The 23,201-nt window shown below is 47.9% G+C and overlaps 1 protein-coding gene across 4 annotated transcripts in view; it reads right to left on the bottom strand.

Moving 5' to 3' along the window:
• The window catches only part of LOC141058287 (inositol-trisphosphate 3-kinase B-like), an 87,752-nt gene that overhangs the window by 5,273 nt on the left and 59,278 nt on the right, over positions 1–23,201 (bottom strand). For all 4 annotated transcript variants that reach the window (XM_073554475.1, XM_073554474.1, XM_073554476.1 and 1 more), the window contains 5 exons: positions 23,082–23,166; positions 19,479–19,692; positions 18,145–18,349; positions 16,046–16,147; positions 15,403–15,474 (listed from right to left, as the gene is read on the bottom strand). In XM_073554475.1, the coding sequence (XP_073410576.1) occupies positions 15,403–15,474; positions 16,046–16,147; positions 18,145–18,349; positions 19,479–19,692; positions 23,082–23,166 (678 nt within the window). The remainder of the gene's footprint in view (positions 1–15,402; positions 15,475–16,045; positions 16,148–18,144; positions 18,350–19,478; positions 19,693–23,081; positions 23,167–23,201) is intronic.

Genomic DNA, 23,201 nt, shown 5'->3' with positions numbered 1-23,201 from the left:
ATAAAAATAAAGCATTTAGAGAATTAAAGCAAGTAGGTAGTGATGAGGCATTAACTAAATACAGAAGATTAAATAAATTCTGTAAAAAGCAAATCAAAACAGCAAAGATTGAGACAGAGAGACTCATTGCCAGAGAAAGTAAAAATAATCCCAAAATATTCTTTAACTACATAAATAGTAAGAAACTAAAAAATGATAGTGTTGGCCTCCTTAAAAATAGTCTGGATGAAATGGAGGATGAGGAAAAAGCCAATATGCTAAATGACTTTTTTTCAACAGAAAATCCCATGACGGATAACATGATCAGTAATAACAAAAATTCTCCATTAAATGTCACCTGTATAAACCAGAAGGAAGTACAGCGGCATCTAAAAAACACTAAAGTTGACAAATCCCCGGGCCCGGATGAGTTACACCCCCGAGTACTGCAGGAATTAAGTACAGTCATTGATAGACCATTATTTTTACCGTATTCTTCGGACTGTAAGACGCACCCCAAATTTTCAGAAAGAAAATGGGGGGGGGGGGGAGAAAGGTGTCAAATGGGGGTTCATCTTACAGTACGAATTCAGCTTACCCCGGGGGGGGGGGGGGGATCGGCACAGGTGGAGGAGTAGTCACAGGGGTTGTTCGGTTGTCCAGGCTGGTGTGGTGGCCTCCGGGAAATCCCAGGCTGGTGCGGGGGCTCCGCCGGCATTTTGCGACAGGTTTGGCGGTGCCCCGTCGGCATTTTGTGACAGGTGCGGCGGGGCTCCACCGGCATTTTGCGACAAGTGCGGCAGTGCTGCCCTGTGGTGCGGCGGGGCTCCGCCTGCATTTTGCGACAGGTACGGCATAGTGGTGCCCTGTGTTGCGGCGGGGATCCCCCGGCATTTTGTGAAAGCCCAGAGGCCCCCGCAGGTCCAGTGCTGCGATGCGGTGGCCTCCGGGAAAATGGCCGCGAGGAGCGGCGCATGCTCAGATTCAAATCTCGGCAACGAGATCTCGATGCTGAATCTGAACATGTGCCGCCCCTGGCGGCCATTTTCCCATAGGCCATCGCATCGCAGCACTGGATCTGCAGCGGCCTCTGGGAAAATGGCACCGGGGGCGGCGCATGCTCAGATTCAGCATCGAGAGCTCAGGAGACAAGAACTCGAGAGCCTGGGATGTGAGGCTGCTTCACCCTGCAGCGTCGAATCGGGACCGCCGCCATAGTATTTGTAAGTATATTCCGACTATAAGACGCACGCACATTTTCCCCCTAAATTTTTTGGGGAAAAAGTGCATCTTATAGTTCGAAAAGTACTGTAATCTTTAGAGATTCCATGATAACAGGGTCTGTACCACAGGACTGGCGTATAGCAAATGTGGTGCCAATATTCAAAAAGGGGACAAAAACTCAACTTGGAAATTATACACCAGTGAGCTTAACCTCTACTGTGGGTAAAATCCTGGAGGGTTTTCTAAGAGATACTATACTGGAGTATCTGAAGAAGAATAACCTCATGGGTTTACGAGGGACCGTTCCTGTCAGACTAATCTGATAAGCTTTTATTAAGAGGTAAGTTCCGGACTGGACCAAGGAAATTCAGTGTACATGGACTTTTCAAAAGCTTTTGATATAGTGCCACACAAAAGGTTGATACATAAAATGAGAACAATGGGGATAGAGGAAAATACAGTAGGTTTGGAAAGTATTCAGACCCCTTTAAATTTTTCACTCTCTTGAATTTACCAAATGGCTGCAATGAAACAAAGTTAATGTTTTTCTCATTAATGTACACTCTGCACCCCCTCTGACTGAAAAAAAAAAACCCAGAAATTTAGAAATTTTTGCAAATTTATTAAAAAAGAAAAACTGAAATATCACATGGTCATAAGTATTCAGACCCTTTGCTCAGACATATTTAAGTCACATGCAGTCCATTTCCTTGTGATCATCCTTGAGATGGTTCTACTCCTTCATTGGAGTCCAGCTGTGTTTAGTTGAACTGATAGGACTTGATTTGTAAAGGCGCACACCAGTCTATATAAGACCTCACAGTGCATGTCAGACCAAATGAGAATCATGAGGTCAAGGGAACTGGCCAACGAGCTCAGAGACAGAATTGTGTCAAGGCACACATCTGACCAAGGTTACAAAAGAATTTCTGCAGTACTCAAGGTTCCTAAGAGAAAAGGGGGAGACAGGGCGCTTCCAATGCGTAGGTCTGTATGGAAAGTAGATGAGTGCACAGCAAGTGTTAGGCTCACCTGATAGGGTTGTGAGAGTCACAACACCTATAATTGCATAAAACAGCTGCAGCAGTCTGCACGAGGTCCAAGGACTTGGTACAAAGAGAAGGCTGGTAGTGCAATAAGAGACTGCGCTGCTGTGGTAGAATTCAAGGTATCTTTATTGCCAACGCCTTTCCTGAGCCAGTCCCAGCTCACTTCATCAGGGCATGCCCTGATGAAGTGAGCTGGGACTGGCTCAGGAAACGCGTTAGCAATAAAGATACCTTGAATTCTACCACAGCAGCGCAGTCTCTTATTGCACTACCAGCCTTCTCTTTGTACCAAGGTTCCTAAGAGCACAGTGGCCTCCATAATCCTTAAATGGAAGGTTTGGGACCACCAGAAGTCTTACTAGACCTGGCCATCCAGCCAAACTGAGCAATCGTGGGAGAAGAGCCTTGGAGAGAGAGGTAAAGAAGAACCCCAAGATCACTGTGGCTGAGCTCCACAGATGCAGTATGGAGATGGGAGAAAGTTCCACAAAGTCAACTATCACTGCAGCCCTCCACCAGTCGGGCCTTTATGGCACAGTGGCCTGACGGAAGCCTCTCCTCAGTGCCAGACATATGAAAGTCCGCATAGAGTTTGCTAAAGAACACACAAAGGACTCCCAGACTATGAAACAAGATTCTCTGGTCTGATGAGACGAAGATAGAACTTTTTGAAGATAATTCTAATCTGTATGTGTGGAGAAAACCAGGCACTGCTCATCACCTTCCCAATACAATCCCAACAGTGAAACATGGTGGTGGCAGCATCATGCTATGGGGGTGTTTTTCAGCTGCAGGGACAGAACGACTGATTGCAATAGAAGGAATCATGAATGTGGCCAAGTACAGAGATATCCTGGATAAAAACCTCTTCCAGAGTGCTCTGGACCTCAGACTTGGCCAAAGGTTCACCTTCCAACAAGACAGTGACCCTAAGCACACAGCTAAAATAACAAAGGAGTGGCTTCAGAACAACTCTGTGACCATTCTTGACTGGCCCAGCCCTGACCTAAACCCAACTGAGCATCTCTGTAGAGACCTGAAAATGGCTGTCCATCAACGTTCACCATCCAACCTGACGGAACTGGAGAGGATCTGTAAGGAAGAATGGCAGAGGATCCCCAAATCCAGGGGTGAAAAACTTGATGCATCATTCCCAGACTCATGGCTGTACTATCTCAAAAGGTGCTTCTACTCAATACTAAGCAAAGGGTCTGAATACTTATGACCATGTGATATTTCAGTTTTAAAAAAACAAAATTGCAAAAATGTCTACATTTGTTTTTTCAGTAAAGATGGGGTGAGAAAAAAATGAACTTTTTTTGAATTTACCAAATGGCTGCAATGAAACAAAGTGAAAAATTTAAAGGGGTCTGAATACTTTCCGTACCCACTGTATGTGTAAGTGGGTTAAGAGCTGGCTCAGGGAAAGGAAACAAAGGGTGGTTATTAATGGAGCACACTCGGACTGGGTCCGCGGTTAGCAGTGGGGTACTGCAGGGGTCGGGTGTTGGGCCCGCTTTTTAACATTTATTAATGACCTTGTAGGGGGCATAGAGAGTAGAATTTCTATATTTGCAGAAAACACTAAACTCTGCAGGGTAATCAATTCAGAGGAGGACAATTTTATGTTACAGGAGGATTCATGTAAACTAGAAGCTTGGGCTGATAAATGGCAAATGTATATGTGCTTAATTTTACTGGGCAAAACTGTCACTGAAAAAGACCTGGGTGCAGTGGCGGATTAAGTGGACTATGGGCCCGGGGCTGTTCATAAAACCTGGGCCCCTGTACCCCCCTTCCCACCTGAGCGCTGCGGTCCCCGTGCGGGAATTGACAGCCGTACGGACCGCAGCACTTGGATTGCTGCGGGTCCATACGGAAAACCCGCCACCATTCCACCACGTGTGGACATGGCCTAAAAAGACGTTGCACATAAGCTGTAGGCCTACGGCCAATACGCACAAAATCACGCTCCATCACCCCATCATTGCCTGCTCCATCACCCCATCACTGCCTGCTCCATCACCCCCATCATTGCCTGCTCCATCACCCCCATCATTGCCTGCTCCATCACCCCATCACTGCCTGCTCCATCACCCCCATCATTGCCTGCTCCATCACCCCATCATTGTCTGCTCCATCACCCCCATCATTGCCTGCTCCATCACCCCATCACTCCCATCATTGTCTGCTCCATCACTCCCATAATTGTCTGCTCCATCACCCCATCATTGTCTGCTCCATCACCCCCATCATTGCCTGCTCCATCACCCCATCACTCCCATCATTGTCTGCTCCATCACTCCCATAATTGTCTGCTCCATCACCCCATCATTGCCTGCTCCATCACCCCCATCATTGCCTGCTCCATCACCCCATCACTCCCATCATTGTCTGCTCCATCACTCCCATAATTGTCTGCTCCATCACCCCATCATTGCCTGCTCCATCACCCCCATCATTGCCTGCTCCATCACCCCCATCACTCCCCTCATTGCCTGCTCCATCACCGCCTGCTCCATCACCCCATCACTGCCTGCTCCATCACCCCATCATTGTCTGCTCCTTCACCCCATCACTGCCTTCTAGACCATCACTCCCACATTGCCTGCTCCATCATACACACAGACATACACACAGACATACATACATACACACAAGACACCACCTCTCTCCTCTCACCTGTCCGCAGCATCGCCCGAGCTTCCTCCCTCACACAGCAGCGGCCGCTGAATGATGACGTCATTCAGCGGCGCTCCTCTGTGTGAAACAGGAAGCGCGGCCTCCGGGCAGGAAGCAGGACGGACCCTTGCCGCTCCGCTCCTGCTATTCACTCTTGCAGGCAGCGGAGCTGCCGTGATCGCATCGCTCCCTGCCCGCCGCTGCACTGCACTGCAGGGTGGAATTGCTGCCGCGCCGCCCCCACACACATGCCGCCTGGGGCGGACCGCCCACCCCACCACGCTACGCCAGTGCCCTGGGCCCCCAAAAAACCTTGGGCCCGGGGCGACCGCCCCATCCGCCCCTATTAAGATCCGTCATTGCCTGGGTGTATGGGTGGACGACAAACTCACATTTAGCGGCCAGTGTCAGGCAGCTGCTGCAAAGGCAAATAAAATGGGATGCATTAAAAGAGGCATAGATGCTCAGGAGGAGAACATAATTTTACCTCTATATAAGTCACTAGAGCGACCACTCTTAGAATACTGTGTACAGTTCTGGTCTCCGATATATAAGAAAGACATAGCTGAACTGGAGCAGGTGCAGAGAAGAGCGACCAAGGTTATTAGGGAACTAGGGGGTCTGCAATACCAAGATAGGTTATTACACTTGGGGTTATTTAGTTTGGAAAAACAAAGGCTTATTGGTGATCTTATTACAATGTATAAATACTGTACAGGGTGGGCCATCTATATGGATCCACCTAAATAAAATGGGAATGATTGATGATATCATCTTCCTGTTTGTGGCACTTTAGTGTATGGGAGGGAGGAAACTTTTCAAGATGGGTGGTGAACATGGTGACCATTTTGAAATCTGTACTTTTGGATCCAACTTTCTCCTTCGTCTCATTGGGGGACACAGAGACTGTGGGTGTGTGCTTCTGCCGTCTGGAGGCCGACACTAAGTGTACAAAAAAAGAGTTAGCTCCTCCTCCGCCGCATACACCCTCGCCCCTAGGCCGGGCGTAACTCAGTTTTTGCTTAGTGTCTGATGGAGGCACACGCAGTCTGGAGTTCCAGACTAGATTTTTTTTTTTTTTTTTCCTCCCTTTTTTCTATGAAGATAAGATAGGGGCGACGGATCCTATAGAGAGGATCCGATCTCCCCAAATCACCAACGGGCGACCACGTGTGAGTAACCCTCCACGTGTCCTCTCCCGCACCGAGGGACACATCTGGGACTTTTTTCCAGACATCTATTTTTTAACGAAAGAGGGGCAACGCGTCCTGATTAGAGGACTCGGTTTCCCCACAACTTCATCAGGAGCACGTGTGAGCAGAACCAGGGGTCAGCCTCCGCGTTGCTACTCTCCTACAACAGCAGTGTATGGAGCACCCGTCCACCCCTTGGTAGTGAGTCCAGGGGGTTGAATCGGAGGCGCAGGTGAGAGCGTACAGGGGGAAGAGGCCGCGAGTAAGACCGACAGAGCCCCCCCCCGCGCGCCTGCACGGCGGATGGCCCTGCTCACCTGTTTAGTATATGGGGGATCCGCTCCTGGAGCGCACCGCAAGTTGGCGCTGGTGGGTAGCGGTAGCCAGGGCGTTGCACCCGGGCTCCGCACGCCGCGTGTATCGCGGCCGGAAGCCCGCCGGCGGCCGCGGCCCCACTGCAGGAGGGCGCGAGTATCGCGCGAGGCCGCGCGCCGACTTCCGGTGGTAGCCGGAAGTCCCGCCCGCTGACTTCCGGTGGTAGCCGGAAGTCCCGCCCGCTGACGCGGCGGTGACAGCGGCGATGGTGGAGACGCGCGATATAGGGCAGGAGGTCAGAGGCGCAGATCCCGGAGAGACTTCCGCCCTAACACATCGCATCCACGCAAGGAGCCGGTGGGTGAGTGTAACTCCGTTTGGAGAACCACGCTGCTTGTCAGGGAAGAGGTTACCCTCCTCCTCCTTCTACTCTGCCTTCAGCCTGTGCAAGTATGTCTGCAAAAGGAAAAGCTCACTCTTTCCTTTACGCGGTTTGCGTGTCCTGTGGGGTCAGGCTGCCAAAGGCACAGGCGGGTAAATATTGTGAAGCCTGTGAGTCGGAGCGCGCCCAGGAGCCCCCCACTGTTTCTGAACCAAGGGGTCAGGACCCCCCGGAATGGGCGGTGTCCTTATCGCAGTCTATGCTGTCCCTTACAAGGGCAATTGAATCCCTTCAGGGCCCGGGCGGGAGCAGGGAGTGGGGTCTGCCAGCGGAAGAGAGCTCGTCCTCGTCTCAGGACCCTCCAACCATTAGAGGTCGCTCCAGTACCAGGCAAGCTCATATCAAGAGGGTTCGTTCCCCGTCGGCCGGACCCTCCGGGGCTTCGGCGGCGGGTATTAGGGCATCCCGTTCCCCGTCACTGAGCTCTGGGAGCGATCAGGATGAAGGAGAGGAGGAAGGAGCCTGGAATCTAGAAAGTCTGGGGTTCCAGGATTCGGTGGACAGTCTCATTGAGGCAGTCAACCAGACATTAGAGATCGAGGACGATGTGCCCACAGCCTCAGGTCACAAGGTCTCTTTTAAGAAATCCAGGCGACCACATAGAAGATTTGCCACGCATCCGGAGTTTGAGGAGCTAGTCCAGAAACATAGAGATCACCCGGATAAGCGCTTTGCAATGCAAAAAGCGCTACAGGCAAAGTATCCGTTTCCTCCTGAGCTCCATAAGGCTTGGGTAGAGTCGCCAGTAGTGGACCCTCCCGTGTCACGTTTAGCATCTAGGTCGCTATTGTCAATACCCAGTGTTTCCTCTATTAAGGACCCAACTGATCGCCTCATGGACGGGCTTGCCCGCTCGGTATATGAGGCAGCAGGGTCGGCTCTGGCCCCCTCCTTTGCGGCGACTTGGGTGGCTAAAGCCATGGTTTCGTGGGGGGAAGCTCTGTATAAGGCCCTCCAGGACAGGGATCTGCCCGCGGAGGTCTTAGAGGTGGCAAATCAGATGTCAGGGGCAAGTGATTATCTTGTCAGCGCCTCACTGGACGCGGCCGAGTGTTCGGCGGTGGCAGCGGCGAATGCGATCGCCATTAGGCGTGCATTATGGCTGAGGCTGTGGAAAGCGGATTCTATCTCTAAAAAATCCTTGACCTCATTGCCTTTTCAGGGCAATCGATTGTTCGGTGAGAAGCTGGATAGGCTTATCTCAGAAGCCACAGGGGGGAAGAGTAGTTTCCTTCCGCAGCAGAGAAGTTGCCCGGCATTCAGGCAAACGCAAAGGCGTTTTCGACCCTTTCGTAGCCCCTGGGGGGGGACTCCGGCCAGGACATACTCCTCCGCAAACGATGGCCAGAGTAGGGAAAAACAAGTCTCTTACAGGGCCAATCCGCTGGGTAGAGGCCGAGGCCATTTACCCAGAGCGAAGGGGGCCAAGCCCCAAAAGCCTCCAGCTAAATGACTGGAGGCGCTCCGTACCTACGGACGACAGGGTGGGCGGACGCCTACTAAGGTTCAGCCACGTTTGGGTCGCAGTGACACGCGACACTTGGGTGGCAGAACTTGTATCGTCCGGGTACAAGATAGAGTTTGTCGGACGGCCACCACAGCGATTCTTCCGTTCGCGACTTTCCAAGACAGATTCGCAGGCGGAGAGTTTGTTACAGGCTGTAACGACGCTAGAGCACAAAGGGGTTATCGCCCCAGTGCCGCAGGGCGAAGAGTCGCAGGGGTTTTACTCCAATCTTTTTTCGGTCCCCAAAAAGGACGGGACTGTGAGGCCGGTTCTGGATCTAAAGATCCTAAACAGATTCATCAGGGTCAGGCGATTCCGGATGGAATCCCTCCGCTCGGTCATTGCAGCCATGGATCCAGGGGAATTCCTGGCCTCAATCGATGTGCAGGATGCATATCTGCATATTCCGATATTCCCCCCACACCAGAGGTTCCTGCGATTTGCGATCGGAGGACGTCACTTCCAATTCGTGGCTCTGCCCTTTGGTCTGGCCACTGCCCCCAGAGTCTTTACAAAGATAATGGCGGTGGTTATGGCCATCCTGCATGCACGGGGCATAACGGTGTTACCTTACCTGGACGACCTTTTGGTAAAGGGGCCGTCGTTTCAGGAGTGCCAGGACAATGTCAATATTACTCTGGATACCCTGGCCCGTCTGGGCTGGCTGATCAATTGGAGCAAGTCGTCCTTGATTCCAGCCCAAAAAATCGTGTTCCTGGGCATGATTTTCGACACCTCCCGGGGGCTGGTGATCCTCCCTCAGGACAAGGCGCAAAAAATCAAGCAAGGGATACGGAACCTTCTACAGCCGGGCTCCAGATCCATCCGGTATGGCATGAGTGTGTTGGGCAGAATGGTGGCGGCGATAGAAGCAATCCCGTTTGCCCAGTTCCATCTCCGTCCGCTTCAGCATGCGCTCTTGACAGCATGGGACCGGAGGCTGCTGTCTCTCAGTCATCGGTGCAAATTGTCTCCGCTAGTACGGGGTTCACTCCGGTGGTGGACTCGCGACTCGTCTCTGGTCCAGGGGAAGCCCTTTCCCCCGGAACAATGGTTGGTGGTGACGACCGATGCAAGCCTGCAGGGTTGGGGAGCAGTTTTCCAGAGTCACATAGCCCAGGGGCGATGGTCGGTTCAGGAGGTAATTCTCCCGATCAACATTCTGGAGATACGGGCAATACGATTGGCCCTACGACATTTCCAGTGTTTCCTGAGACACCGGCCGGTGCGCATCCAGACGGACAATGCTACAGCAGTAGCATATGTCAACCATCAAGGGGGCACGCGCAGCCAGGCAGCCATGCGCGAGGTCGGACTGGTACTACGTTGGGCGGAGAAGAACCGCGTGGTAATTTCAGCGGTGCACATTCCAGGAGTCGAAAACTGGGCGGCAGATTTTCTCAGCCGACAGGGGGTTGCGGCAGGGGAATGGTCCCTGCACCCCGAGATCTTTCAGCAGATCTGCCAACGGTGGGGGACACCAGACGTGGACCTTATGGCATCCAGAGAGAATGCCAAGGTACTAAGGTTTGTCGCTCGATCCCTCGATCCGCAGGCAATCGCAGCAGACGCACTGGTGCTCCCGTGGAGCCAGTTTCGTCTCCCGTACTTGTTCCCCCCGCTGCCGCTGCTTCCAAGAGTTATCAGGAAAATAAGGAGAGAGAAGGTTCCAGCAATTCTGCTGGCCCCAGACTGGCCCCGGCGGGCCTGGTACGCAGATCTGGTCCAACTAGTGGTGGACGTACCCTGGCGTCTTCCAGATCGGCCGGACTTACTGTCCCAAGGGCCGATCTGCCATCCGAACTTAGGGGCCCTGTGTTTGACGGCGTGGCCATTGAATCTTGGCTGTTAACACAGGCAGGATTCAGACGCGATGTGGCGGCCACGATGGTGAGTGCCCGAAAGCCTTCCTCGGCGAGGGTGTATCATCGGACTTGGGAAGTATTCTTCCGTTGGTGTAGGGATCGTGAAGTGGCTCCTCTGGTTTTTTCGATCCCCAACGTACTGGCTTTTCTACAGGCAGGGCTGGACGCAGGGTTGGCCCCGAGTTCCCTCAGAACGCAAATCTCGGCCCTGTCGGTACTTTTCCAACGAAAAGTCGCTTCCGTCTGGCAGGTTAGGACGTTTATGCAGGGGGTCGCACATTTAGTACCCCCCTATAAGGCGCCGACGGAATCATGGGACCTGAATTTGGTGCTCAGAGCCCTTCAGGAGGCCCCTTTCGAACCATTGCAAGAGGTCTCCTTACCTTACCTGTCCAGAAAGGTCGTTTTTCTAGTAGCCATAACGTCTATTAGGCGGGTTTCGGAATTGGCGGCCTTATCTTGTAAACCACCGTTCCTAACCTTTTATAAGGATAAGGTAGTTTTAAGGCCAGCTCCCCCCTTCTTGCCGAAGGTTGTGTCTGCATTTCATATCAACGAAGACATCGTCTTACCCTCGTTTTGCCCGGCACCGGTGCACAGGGTAGAGAAGGTTTTGCACACTCTGGATCTGGTAAGAGCTCTTAGGAGGTATGTGGCGAGGACGGCGCCATTCCGCCAGACAGACTCTCTATTCGTGGTTCCAGAGGGACGGCGGAAGGGGCTCGCTGCGTCCAGAGCGACTTTGGCCAGATGGGTTCGCCTGACGGTCCAAGAAGCTTATCAAATCAGTGGCACGCCAGTTCCGGCAGGGATCAAGGCTCACTCGGCACGGGCAGTGGGTGCCTCATGGGCACTACGACACCAGGCTTCAGCGGAGCAGGTATGCAAAGCAGCTACCTGGTCCAGTTTACATACGTTTGTCAAGCATTATAACGTACATACCCAGGCATCCTCGGATGCAAGCCTGGGAAGAAAGATTCTCCAGGCAGCAGTTGCGCACCTCTAATCAGGGGCGCAAATTAGCATGGATTGGGTGAGTTAAGATCCCGCCCAGAGGACTGCTTTAGGACGTCCCACAGTCTCTGTGTCCCCCAATGAGACGAAGGAGAAACATGGATTTTTGTGAGTACTCACCGTAAAATCCTTTTCTCCGAGACGCTCATTGGGGGACACAGCACCCACCCTATCAGCCAGTTGGCTTTTACTTATTTTGAGTTTTACAAATCCTTGTACAAGGTTTAGGGTGGCCCCTTTTTCAGACATATAGTTTCTTGCCTGAGTTTAAGGCGCGTTCTCCTACTGCTTATGCACTAAACTGAGTTACGCCCGGCCTAGGGGCGAGGGTGTATGCGGCGGAGGAGGAGCTAACTCTTTTTTTGTACACTTAGTGTCGGCCTCCAGACGGCAGAAGCACACACCCACAGTCTCTGTGTCCCCCAATGAGCGTCTCGGAGAAAAGGATTTTACGGTGAGTACTCACAAAAATCCATGTTTATTTTTTCCAATGGGAAGAGGGTCATGTGACACATGAAACTTATAGAGAATTTCACAAGAAAAACAATGGTGTGCTTGGTTTTAACGTATCTTTATTCTTTCATGAATTATTTACAAGTTTATGGCCACTTATAAAATGTGTTCAAAGTGCTGCCCATTGTGTTGGATTGTCAATGCAACCCTCTTCTCCCACTCTTGACTCATTGATAGCAACACCGCAGAAGAAATGCTAGCACAGGCTTCCAGTATCCGTTGTTTCAGATGCTGCACATCTCGTATCTTCACAGCATAGACAATTGCCTTCAGATGAGCCCAAAGATAAAAGTCTAAGGGGGTCAGATCGGGAGACCTTGGTGGCCATTCACCTTGCCCACGATGACCAATCCACTTTATCACCAACCATTCCCATTTTATTTACGTGTATCCATATGGATGGCCAACCCTGTATATGCGGGGACAATACAGAGACCTTTCTAATGATCTTTTTACTCTTAGACCTGTGACGGGGACAAGGGGGCATCCTCTACGTCTGGAGGAAAGAAGGTTTAAGCATAATCACAGACGTGGATTCTTTACTGTAAAGGCCCCGTCTCACTAAGCGATCTCGGTAGCGAGATCGCTGCTGAGTCACAACTTTTGTGACGTAACAGCGATCTCACCAGCGAGATCGCTGTGTGTGACAGCAATCAGCGAGCAGCCCCCCTGCCGGTATCGCTGATCGCTGCAAGAAATCTCTGGACATTTCTTTGTTCGCTAGTCTCCCGCTGACCAGCACGCATCGCTGTGTGTGACAGGCGGGAGACCAGCGATCAGGTGTAAAAAATAAAAAAAATATAGTTATTCTCACCTTCCGACGTCCCGTTCAGCCATCCTGCCTCTCTCCACGCTCCGGTCCCAGTGATCCTTTGCACAAATGACCGCGAGACTTTCTTATTCCTCGAGACCGTGACATCTCGCAGTCATTCGTGCAAAGTATCACCGGGACCGGAGCGTGGAGAGAGGCAGGATGGCTGAACGCGACGTCAGAAGGTGAGAATAACTATATTTTTTATTTTGATTCTATTTTTTTCAGCGATGGCCAGCGATGCCGGGCGCTCGGCATCGCTGTGCTGATCGCTGGTGAAGCTGTCTGTGTGATAGCTCACCAGCGATCACATAGCGACTAACTAGCGATCCTGACACCTTGATATCGGTGTCGGGATCGCTGGTATGTCGCTTAGTGTGACGGGGCCTTAAGAGCAGTGAGACTATGGAACTCTCTGCCATATGATGTTGTAATGAGTGATTCCCTACTAAAATTTAAGAGCACGGATGCCTTTCTTGAAAAGTATAATATTACAGGGTATATACACTAGTTTCCTTAATATTGCGTTCATCCAGGGAGCTAGTCTGATTTCCGTATGTGGAGTTGGGAAGGAATTTTTTTCCCCAATGTGGAGCTTAGTGTTTGCCACATGGGTTTTTTTTTGCCTTCCTCTGGATCAACATCTTAGGATATGGGTTGAACTAGATGAACTTAGTCTTTCTTCCACCTTAAAAACTATGTTACCAATTATTCATTAACTCAAATTCCTGTTCATTCTAGTAGTGCAAGTCCAGGGAGGTGGCTGCTGTGCGAGTCCGGGGGGGTGGCCGTGCAAGTCTAGGGGGCGGTAGTGAGAGCCCAGGGGGTGGCGGCCGTGCGAGTCTAGGGGAGTGGCTGTGTGAGTCCAGAGGGCAGTCTTATCAATGAGGGAACGCCTTCATTATATAAGTGTACACATGGAGATAGCTGTCGATCAGTGACTATAACCACCCATTGGACTCCTGAGGCTATGTGCACACCCTGCGGATCCACAGCGTTTCTGGCCCTCTGGGTCCGCAGCAGTTTCTGCTGTGCTGTACAGTACCATTGTTTTCAAAGGTCAAACCAAAAACGCTGTGCACATGCGGATTTTTCCGCAGGTTACAATCCGCAGTATGTCAATTCTTTGTGCGGAATCCGCTGCTGTTTCACACCTTATCCATTGTGAGGTGTGAGACTGCAGGGCTAATCCGCAGGTAAACCGCAGGACTTTTGACCTGCGGATTTTTTCAAATCCGCGGGGACAGATCCGCAGCTCTCCAAACTACGTGTGCACATAGCCTAAGCATGGATAGGCACAAATTAATACATCCACCCCCAACAAAAACAACCATTATCCATTCATTTAGCCTCTGCTGCTCTATACCATTAAGATCACAAATCAGCCTGCAGGCTCGATGTGAGAGGTTGTCTTTAAACATGGCCCTTTTACTCATCCTTCATTTTCTTGCAGGAATCTTGATTCTTTAGATCTAATCTCTTTATTTTAGAACCTTCTTCCTCACTGACGTTAATAGGATTTGAACATGCGTAACAAACAAATTCATTGCAAAACGGGTGGGGGGGATGCCATATAAATCCCCTTTATGATGGCATGAGTCTTGAACAATACGTTTGGGTGTACTAAAATTGGCAGGATTCCTGGAGAAGCAGTTAAATCTTTTAAAGTTGGAACTGTTCCTGCTCATTTTGGGGGGGTATTAATTTTTAACCCCTTCCCAACAGTGCCCATTTTCCACTTTCCATTCTTTCCTCCTCATTCTGCCAAAAGCCATGAGGGCCTGCTTTTTTTCCCCCGAATAAGTTGTAGTTTTTCAGAACCCCATTCACTTTGCCATATAATATACTAAGAAATGGGGAACACAAATAAAATAGTGAAGAAAATCTATATATTTTTTTTTTTTTTTGCAGGCCCCCCGACTTTCATGGTAACCCATCTGCTCCCCACAATCGTGTCATGGGGGGGGGAAGCTATGATGGGTGAAAACACGTGACCAGGATCTAACTGCATAAATGCCGCTGTCGGCGATCGCCAGTAGCAATCAGAGCTTAGAGACAGGCGTACAAAACATCCAACATCTGTACATGTGCAGTAGAGGACAGGAAGGATTTAAAGGGGTTCTCCGTTCATAATACATTGATGGACCTACCCATAGGATAGGTCATCATTATGAGATCGACGGGGGTTCAACGCCTGGCACTCCCAAGACAATCAGCTACATTTTACTTGCTGAAATGTTTACCCCTTGGCTTCATACATCATACACTTATATCACATGTCCGCACACAGTCTATAAGGCAGCTTCAGGAGCTGAGACCGCTGCACAGACCGCAAGTGCCGACCGTATCATGCAGCTGACACAAGCCTACCGCTATCTCTCCTATTATTGCAGCTTAACTCCTTAAATGCCAACATCTAAGGCGTTAGATGAGGCAACAAGGGGCCTATACTCTTGAGAAAGAACAATACACTGCAATACACAAGTAGGGCTGTGCACTGTGCCAGCAATCAGTGCAGGTTTCAAGTTTTAAAACACAAATATATCCAAATATAAATGTTCAAATCCTTTCTGTAAAAAAAAAAAAGAAAAGGCAAGAAATAAGCAGTCGTGTCTCGTCAGGAGTGCATTTCAGCACTTATACTCAAAGTCATTTTGTTTGAAATCTCCCCAAATATTCCAAATATGAACTGAATGGATTACATGGTGTTTGAGATTTGCAAAACACTTCCTTTTTCCCCAGTATTTAACCTACTGGTTACCGCTCCCATTCACACCCATAGATATCCTAGTAGCCTCCATTACTAACCTCATGAAGGCGGAAGAACTCAGAGTTTTGGAGGGCGGCCTGCATGTTCTCCAACCGGTCCAAGTAAGCAGCCTGAAATAAAGATCAAGTAAATCCCATGTTACAACACAAGGTGACACTGCTGCACGGCCACAACATCCAAGTCTGCTATTCTCGCCCGCTCCCACTTCTACTCTCCGGTTGGCTTTAGATACCGATAATGATGCTTTATTGCTTTGCTGATGTACATACTTTATACCAGTGTCATTTCTCTAGAAGGTGGACGACAGAGGACGATTGCGCTGGGGTTTGCCAGAAGTGACGCCTCCATTATGGTGCACACCTTCTGGAGACAAGGCTGGTTACATTCCCTATGCACTCTAGTATGAAGAGATGTCTATCAGGTCTCTACGCGTACAAGAAAGACATGAAGGGCTGCAGGCACAATACTACAATGACCCATAAGTTTCGGCCGACAATGGAGGCAGCGGGAGGTCCACAGGGGAGAACAAGCTCCACAGTGACGCTGCCAAAAAGCCACGACTGCTTACACTTCTGACAAGCAGCAAGGTCTGCAGAACAGGAAAAGTGTGATGCATGTGAAAGCCCGGGGATCCCTCAGGACGTAATGAATAGTAGCAGCAGAGAAGTCGTCGGCTCATACCAGGATGTCTTTCCGTCCCTTGGTGAAAAGAATAAATGTTTCCATTATCTTATCTTTGCTCTTCATTTTTTTGAAGTTTTTCTTAACGGGCCCAGCTTCAACCTAGAAGAAGAAATGGCATGGCGCTTTAGGGGGATGATGAGATTACAAAAAAAATAGTATATTTTCTACAAAAGCATCTCCTTATTCAAGTATGGAATCCATCAGACCAATGTATCAAAAGACAAGATAGGTGCTGATAGCAGACAAAGAGAACACTGACCAATGCAAGTCAATGTGGCTCAGTGGTTAACATTGTAGCCTTGCAGCACTGGGGTCCTGGGTCCCACCAGGAACCCAAGAATCCCACCAGGGACAACATCTGCAAGGAGTCTGTACTCCCCGTGTTTGCGTGGGTTTCCTCCAATTTATTCCCACACTCCAAAAACTGATAGGGAATCTAGATTGTGAACCCCAAAGGGGACAGTGCTCATAATGTCTGTAAAGTGCTGTGGAATATGATGGCATCATATAAGTAAACATAATGAATAATGTGGTAGTTCACAAATGTTTTTACACAAACCAATGGTTTGAGTGTAAAAAAAAAAAAAAAAAAATCAGTAGCGCTCATGTGAACTGTATTTCAGATCAGACTCGTCCATTATAATTCAATTGATGCACAAGAACAGATCTAATGAAGATTAACATCCGTAATTCCTACGTTTTTAATAGCTCCATTACAATTACCATATAAAATAGAGTATAAGCCGACCCGAATATAAACTGACGCACCAAATTTTACCATAAAAAACTGAAAACTTATTGACTCAAGGATAAGCCTAGTATGCATGGCCCCCTCATCCCTATCCTGGTCTGCACGGCCCCCTCATCCCCATCCTGGTCTGCACGGCCCCCGCATCCCCATCCTGGTCTGCACGGCCCCCGCATCCCCATCCTGGTCTGCACGGCCCCCGCATCCCCATGCTGGTCTGCACGGCCCCCTCATCCCCATGCTGGTCTGCACGGCCCCCTCATCCCCATGCTGGTCTGCACGGCCCCCTCATCCCCATCCTGGTCTGCATGGCCCCCTCATCAGAAAAACATTTAAAAAACATAAACCAACCTACTTACCTTCCCTGTGCTTGTTCCACGCCAGGAGTTGATTCATGCTTGTGCGTAGCAGTGATGGCATGTGCTACTTACAAGCCAAGAATGGCTGCCAGAATACTCACTGCTTTCCACGCCGGGACTGTAGGGCACAGTAACCTCAGCCACTGGCTTGCTGCAGCGGCCAAGCAATCACGTATGCCCACTACTAAAGGGAATGAATATTCACTGTTCTCCACTCCCATAGGCATGGAGAGCGGTGAATATTAATTTCTCTTTTGCAGCAGGCACAGGTGTTTGTCGCAGCAGCCAGCTCCTCCTGTGACCCGCTACTCCGTCGCTGCCCTGCTGTCTTATAATCCGAAAAATACTGTATGTGGGACCCTCGAGTATGAGCTGAGAGGGGCTTTTTCAGCATAAAATATGTGCTCAAAAACTCTGCTTATACACAAGTAAAAAGAAAGGAAACTGGATGTGACCTTTATTAATTGTGAAATTGTTCATGTAAAAAATAAAAAGACACGGATTATATATGGCTGACAATGTAAAAGGAAAATCATCTTTTTTTTCTGGATGTAAAATGGACAATTTTGCATACACTTGTCCCAATCTGGCCTAAATGTGACTGTACTGCAATACCAGACACAGCTCAATGAAAAAAGTGTCTCTGTTTCACATTAAAAAAAAAACTATTTTTTTTTTCTTTTTTTCTACTCTTGTACAATCCCCATGACACTGGCTGGAAACTTCAGTGAAGTTTTGTTCATGCAGTACCTTACAGAAAACTTTCTTCATACCTGTGTTATATTCATAAGTATTATTGTGCAAGAATGACACAGCAAGAAATGGCATTGTTGTTTTTTTGAGTGAGATAGAAAGTACTGTCATCTGGAAGGTCAAGAGCCATTAGGGTTTCTATTGTTTTCTTCTACACCGTGGTATTCTTATTCTTCTTCTGTGGGTTGCGCAGGTTCCCGGAAGCCATCGTGTATTATAATGTAACCATGACTCACCGTGACACCCTCGATGCGGAATCCCAGCAGTGCCGTGGAGCTCACGCTCTCCCTCCACTGCATGTACCGAGGCTTTGTGACAGCTTGCTGCTTATGTTCTTCTGGTGTGGGAGCTTCAGGGTCCAACGCCACCATTTTATTATACATGTCTTTCCGCGGTGTTGGTTTCAAAAGGGCCTTGGCCAACTCCTCTTCTAGGTATGTCCTGAAACAAGTCCGAAAGAGACATTAACATCAGTTATAGCCAAGACTTTAAAGGGAGTCTGTCAGCAGAAAATAACTGTTCAAACCAAGCATGTTTGGCGTTAATGATGGACAGTCTGGCTCTTTGCCAGTAAAATCAATATAGTCCGATGAGGTTGAAAATCAGCCCACCTACAGCCAACCATTAACAGAACATTTCTTAGGGTGGCATTCAATTTCGTTGGCATCTGAACACAGTCATTTTTACCCCTAGTGAAAGCCATTCAGAGACTACAAGTAGCTGTCATTGGGTTGCGGCTCCCCTTGTTCAAAAGAGAGGGAATGACCCATCGCTGTTTGGTGTCGCTGAGCAGTTCAGTGCACCATCCCACCTACTTGGTTCCCCATCTATCTCTATCCTTGATTGACAGTCAGTACAAGGTGGTGATGCACTGAACTGCTCAGTCATGTCAAATGTGCATGGAGCTCCAGTGCTTGGTTTGAACAGTCATTTTCTGCTGATGGACTCCCTTTAACTGTTCCCACCAATACAACAGTCAGGAAGGGAAAGAAATATTACTTATAGAGACTGGATTGGCTTTAGTGGGCAGAAAGTTAGGTAACCAACTATGGTGGAGATGACATGATCCCTAGAAGAAAGCTGAGAGTATGTGTGGCGCTGGTCGCTACTCATGGATAAGCCGTGAGACTGGGTATTCAATAAGTCTGAGGTCAAAATCCAAGAGAGTATGTCACAGACAGAGGTGTGAGACGGACGCATAGTCAGCAAACATCCGAGATCAATATTCCGAGAACATGGCAGATCACGGCAACAGGGCAAGGCAAATGGATGTTCAAGACAAATTAATGGTCAAGCAGCAAAGACCAGAATATCAGACAAGGAAATCAGATAAACATATTTTTTGATCGTTGTATGGTGGCACTATATGAGCTGTTCATTCTGGTATGATTTTAACACTATGATGGTATTATGTGGACACTGTGTAGGAGTATTATTTAGGTATGTATCTTACAAGCAAAATCTATCTACAAGTACAACATTTCCTAGTCATTCATATTCTATAGAATGACCATGCGTACAGTGGAGAAAAAAAAAAGTCAAGATGAATAATAATAAAAAAAAATTCTACCTAATTCCAATCTTGCAGTCCATGATGCTGGGTCCCTCAAGGCCCATGAGCAAGTCTTCCATCTTGATATAAGTCTGCTCATCTCTCTCCACCAGTCCATAGTATGTGGGAACATACGGTCGCAGCACATCTTCCATTAGGGCCACAAGGCATGCATTTTCTACAGGACTGAACTTCTTAAGGATGTGACCTCTCTCGCTTGCTTTGAAATTACCTGGGAGAATGAAAACGAGAAATTCTGAGATAAACTAGTTAAATTTAATGAGGCCTCCCCTTGTAGAGGCTCATTCAGACGTCAGTTTTTTATGTAAGGCCGGTTTCACACGTCAGTGGCTCCGGTACGTGTAGTGACAGTTTTCTCACGTTCCGGAGGCACTGACACACGTAGACACATTAAAATTAATGCTGCCAATTCCTTTGCAACTCCCTTGAGCTCCTGTAAAAAAAAAAAAAAAAAAAAAAAAGGTGAAAATAATAAAGCAACAATATACATTACCTGTCCGGCGCTCAGTCACGTCCCACGGCGTAAATCCATCTCGGGGGGGGGTTGATATGTTTACAGGTGGAGAACTGCTAATATAGCCACTCCCGACTTTAAACGACTGGGGAATGAATGGGAGTATGTGTTTTTAGGGGGTCGATAGTGTCACGTACCCGCTTCTCAGCACGTGACTTGGGGTTGCTCCTGCAAGGGTTAATCTATCTCCTCTCACTCAGTCCAGCATTCAACCTCTGTTCTATGCTGCAGTGGGAGCATAAATCACACCCCGACACAGGCCACACACCCCGCTTCATACACGCTGCTGCCACCACTCACCGAACACGTGCGATGAGTTCCGGAAATGCTACTACTACTGTCCGCCAATCACCAGGATCACACACTCTAAGGCTATGGATTCTTTAGAGCATACGAGGTTCAAACTTTAATTAAAGTTTTAAGCTTTAATAGAAAAGGTTCTGTGCCTACATTAAAAAGATCTAAAAAATATGGAAATAAAAAGTGACATACAAATATACAAAAATAGTGGTAAAATAAAAAAATGAGAAACTTACAGACATGTTTAAACTTTGAAGTCTGTCATTCTGCTCCCTGAGGGAGGGATGAATATGGAATGGTTCACACCAGCTTGGCTGCCTCCCTCAGTCTGTGAACATCTTTTGTGTAAAGGCCTAATTTATAGATTTAACCTGGAGATCAGATTTCTAGACCAGCCGCTCATGTTAATAATCTACTTGCTGGTTTGTGACTGGATCATGGCGACTCTACCAATGAATACTATGAGAAAGAAAAGTTATACAGTGTTCAGAGAAAAAAATAATGTAAATAGATTGTGTCAGGCTGCAAATTGGCATCTCTCCATCAAAGATACTAGCAGGTGCGAAATGTTTCCAATTCTGTGTGAAGGCCCCCTGGGGGGTCAGGGACCAGGAAAACTGTCTTTTCAGGATAACATAGGTTGTGACCTTTGTGGAAAGCTGCAGCCTAGAATAGATGTTAATTACTGCTGGTCATATATCCATACAAATACATATTTCACTACAAATAGTATTCTCCAGGGCTCCGTTATGGATACAGTACTGGTCTTGAACATGCTAATAGCAGCTAGAATAACACTATTTCAGGTCTAGAGGTCAACGAATTCCTCCCAGACTGAAGAATTGGACGGATAAATTTCGTCAGAACTATTTGAGAAACAGGTGAAGATTCCGAGTAATAAGATTAGAAAGTTTACAGGAATTTGGGGGAACTGTGACCATATAATTAAGATAGTGAGCAAATTTAGTTTTCTTTTTGATGATCCTTTTTTTTTTTACTTCCCATCTGCCTGGTGTTGCAGTAGTGAAGTTGGTTAGTGGGTGCATTGGAATAGATGGGATTTATTGCATGGCATATTGACATATTACATGGGTTACGACCATCAATGGTGGATCCTGAGGAGTGGACGCAGGTTCCGTAGAACAAAGTGGGGAACATGGCAGAGAAATTGTAGCAGATAAGAAATGGTCGTCCCATTACCTATCCCACCCTATATATGACATGAACTACATATGACATGAACTACAGCTGTGCTTAAAGAGAACCTGACATGTAAAAGATGGTACCTGACCTGCAGCCAGGATGTTATAGAGCAAGAGGGGCTCATCAGATAGACTGTTTTGGGGGGGAAAGTTGAACTAACTTTGCAGTTTACTCATTAATCCCTGGTGTTTGTATACATAGGAGTCCTGTAGGCGGTGCTAGTCAGTGATTGACAGTCTTCCCTGTACAATGCAGCTGTCAATCACAAGTAGGACCGCCCACTGGACTCATACAAACACCAGGGATTTCAATGCATAAAATACAACTTATACTAAATCTTTTCCAACAAACCCATACATCATTCTGCTCAGCTTCTTCTCTACACCAGATCAGACTCCATGTACGATGTTATAGGTTCCCTTTCATCTATTTTTACAGTTTGTGTTATATAAAAAAAAAAAAAATAAGAAATGAGCTATTTCAAGGGTCTTGGTTCATGTTTACCGATCTGTCTTGAATATTTCTCCAAAGAAGTGCCGAGCTTAACGACTACTTTTGTCACAGCGCTCTTGACACTTGGCTCACCTCCACGCTGACACTTGAAGAGAAAACTGGATTCTGGAAACTTTACCATGTTTTATCTGCCCAAGACTGAAGGATCCCAAGTTTTGTCAAGTTCAGCTGTGGAGTCCAGCGGCTCCTCCTCTAATCTAATATTTCACTTTACATGTAATCATCATGAAAAGTTGAGCAACTTTTATAGGTAGCCATCCAAAAACATTATGCTACTTGAGTAAGTGATATATGTAACGGTGCGACAATCTCTATTCACAGCACTTTTTATGCAAGTGGGATTTTTCACCAACAATGACTAAAAAACATGAATCAATTGAAACTGCAATACCTGATGCAAACAATAGTAAAGAGTGGCGCTGTTTTCAGGAAAACAACATTTTTTGATCATCTACAAGTACTTTAAAAGACATATATATTATTTTCCCAAAACAGCTCTGAAGCTTCCTTTGGAATATAGAGCAAAATTCTGATATGCAACAGTCCAAAGTTCTACCAAACAATTTTGTCGATTGTCGCTAAGAGAATTCAGAGAAAATGTGAAATTTAAATTCAAATAAATCCAAATATGCTTTGTATTTCCCCCTAAGGGTATGTGCACACGCTGCGGATTCTGCTGCGTATCCGCAGCGGTTTTGGCCCTGTGGATCCACAGCAGTTTCTGCTGCGTTGTACAGTACCATAATATCCTATGGGAAATGGAAACCGCAGTGCAGACGGTGCGGACTTTTCCGCTGGGATTTGCTGCGGATTCTAATCCACAGAAAGAATTGACATGTCAATTCTTTCTGCGGATTCCACTGCGGTTTACCATCTCCTCCACTGTAGAGGTGATAAACCACAGGGCAAAAACGCAGAGCAATCCGCAGGCAAAATCCGCACGGATCAATCCGCAGCGTGTGCACACACCCTAACACTTTCATGGTCAAAACGCATTGGTATGATTCTATTTTTATGTCCTTGTTCTACCAATAAGGTTTTTTAAGTCTGTAAACAGAGTGCCTTTGTACCTTCATGACCAGCCAACTGCACCCAGGAATTCTGTCGACGGAGGGACCAATGCACCATCGTGAAGAAAGTCTTCCATGATTTGGTCTATAAAATAAATAATTATTAAATTAGGGATAAAA

This window comes from Dendrobates tinctorius, unplaced genomic scaffold, assembly GCF_039654945.1.
Source record: "Dendrobates tinctorius isolate UK_male_01 unplaced genomic scaffold, ASM3965494v1 ptg000211l, whole genome shotgun sequence".
Lineage (NCBI taxonomy): Eukaryota > Metazoa > Chordata > Amphibia > Anura > Dendrobatidae > Dendrobates > Dendrobates tinctorius.
The sequence above is the reverse complement of the archived record's forward strand: the minus strand, read 5'-3'. Positions and strand labels throughout refer to the sequence as shown.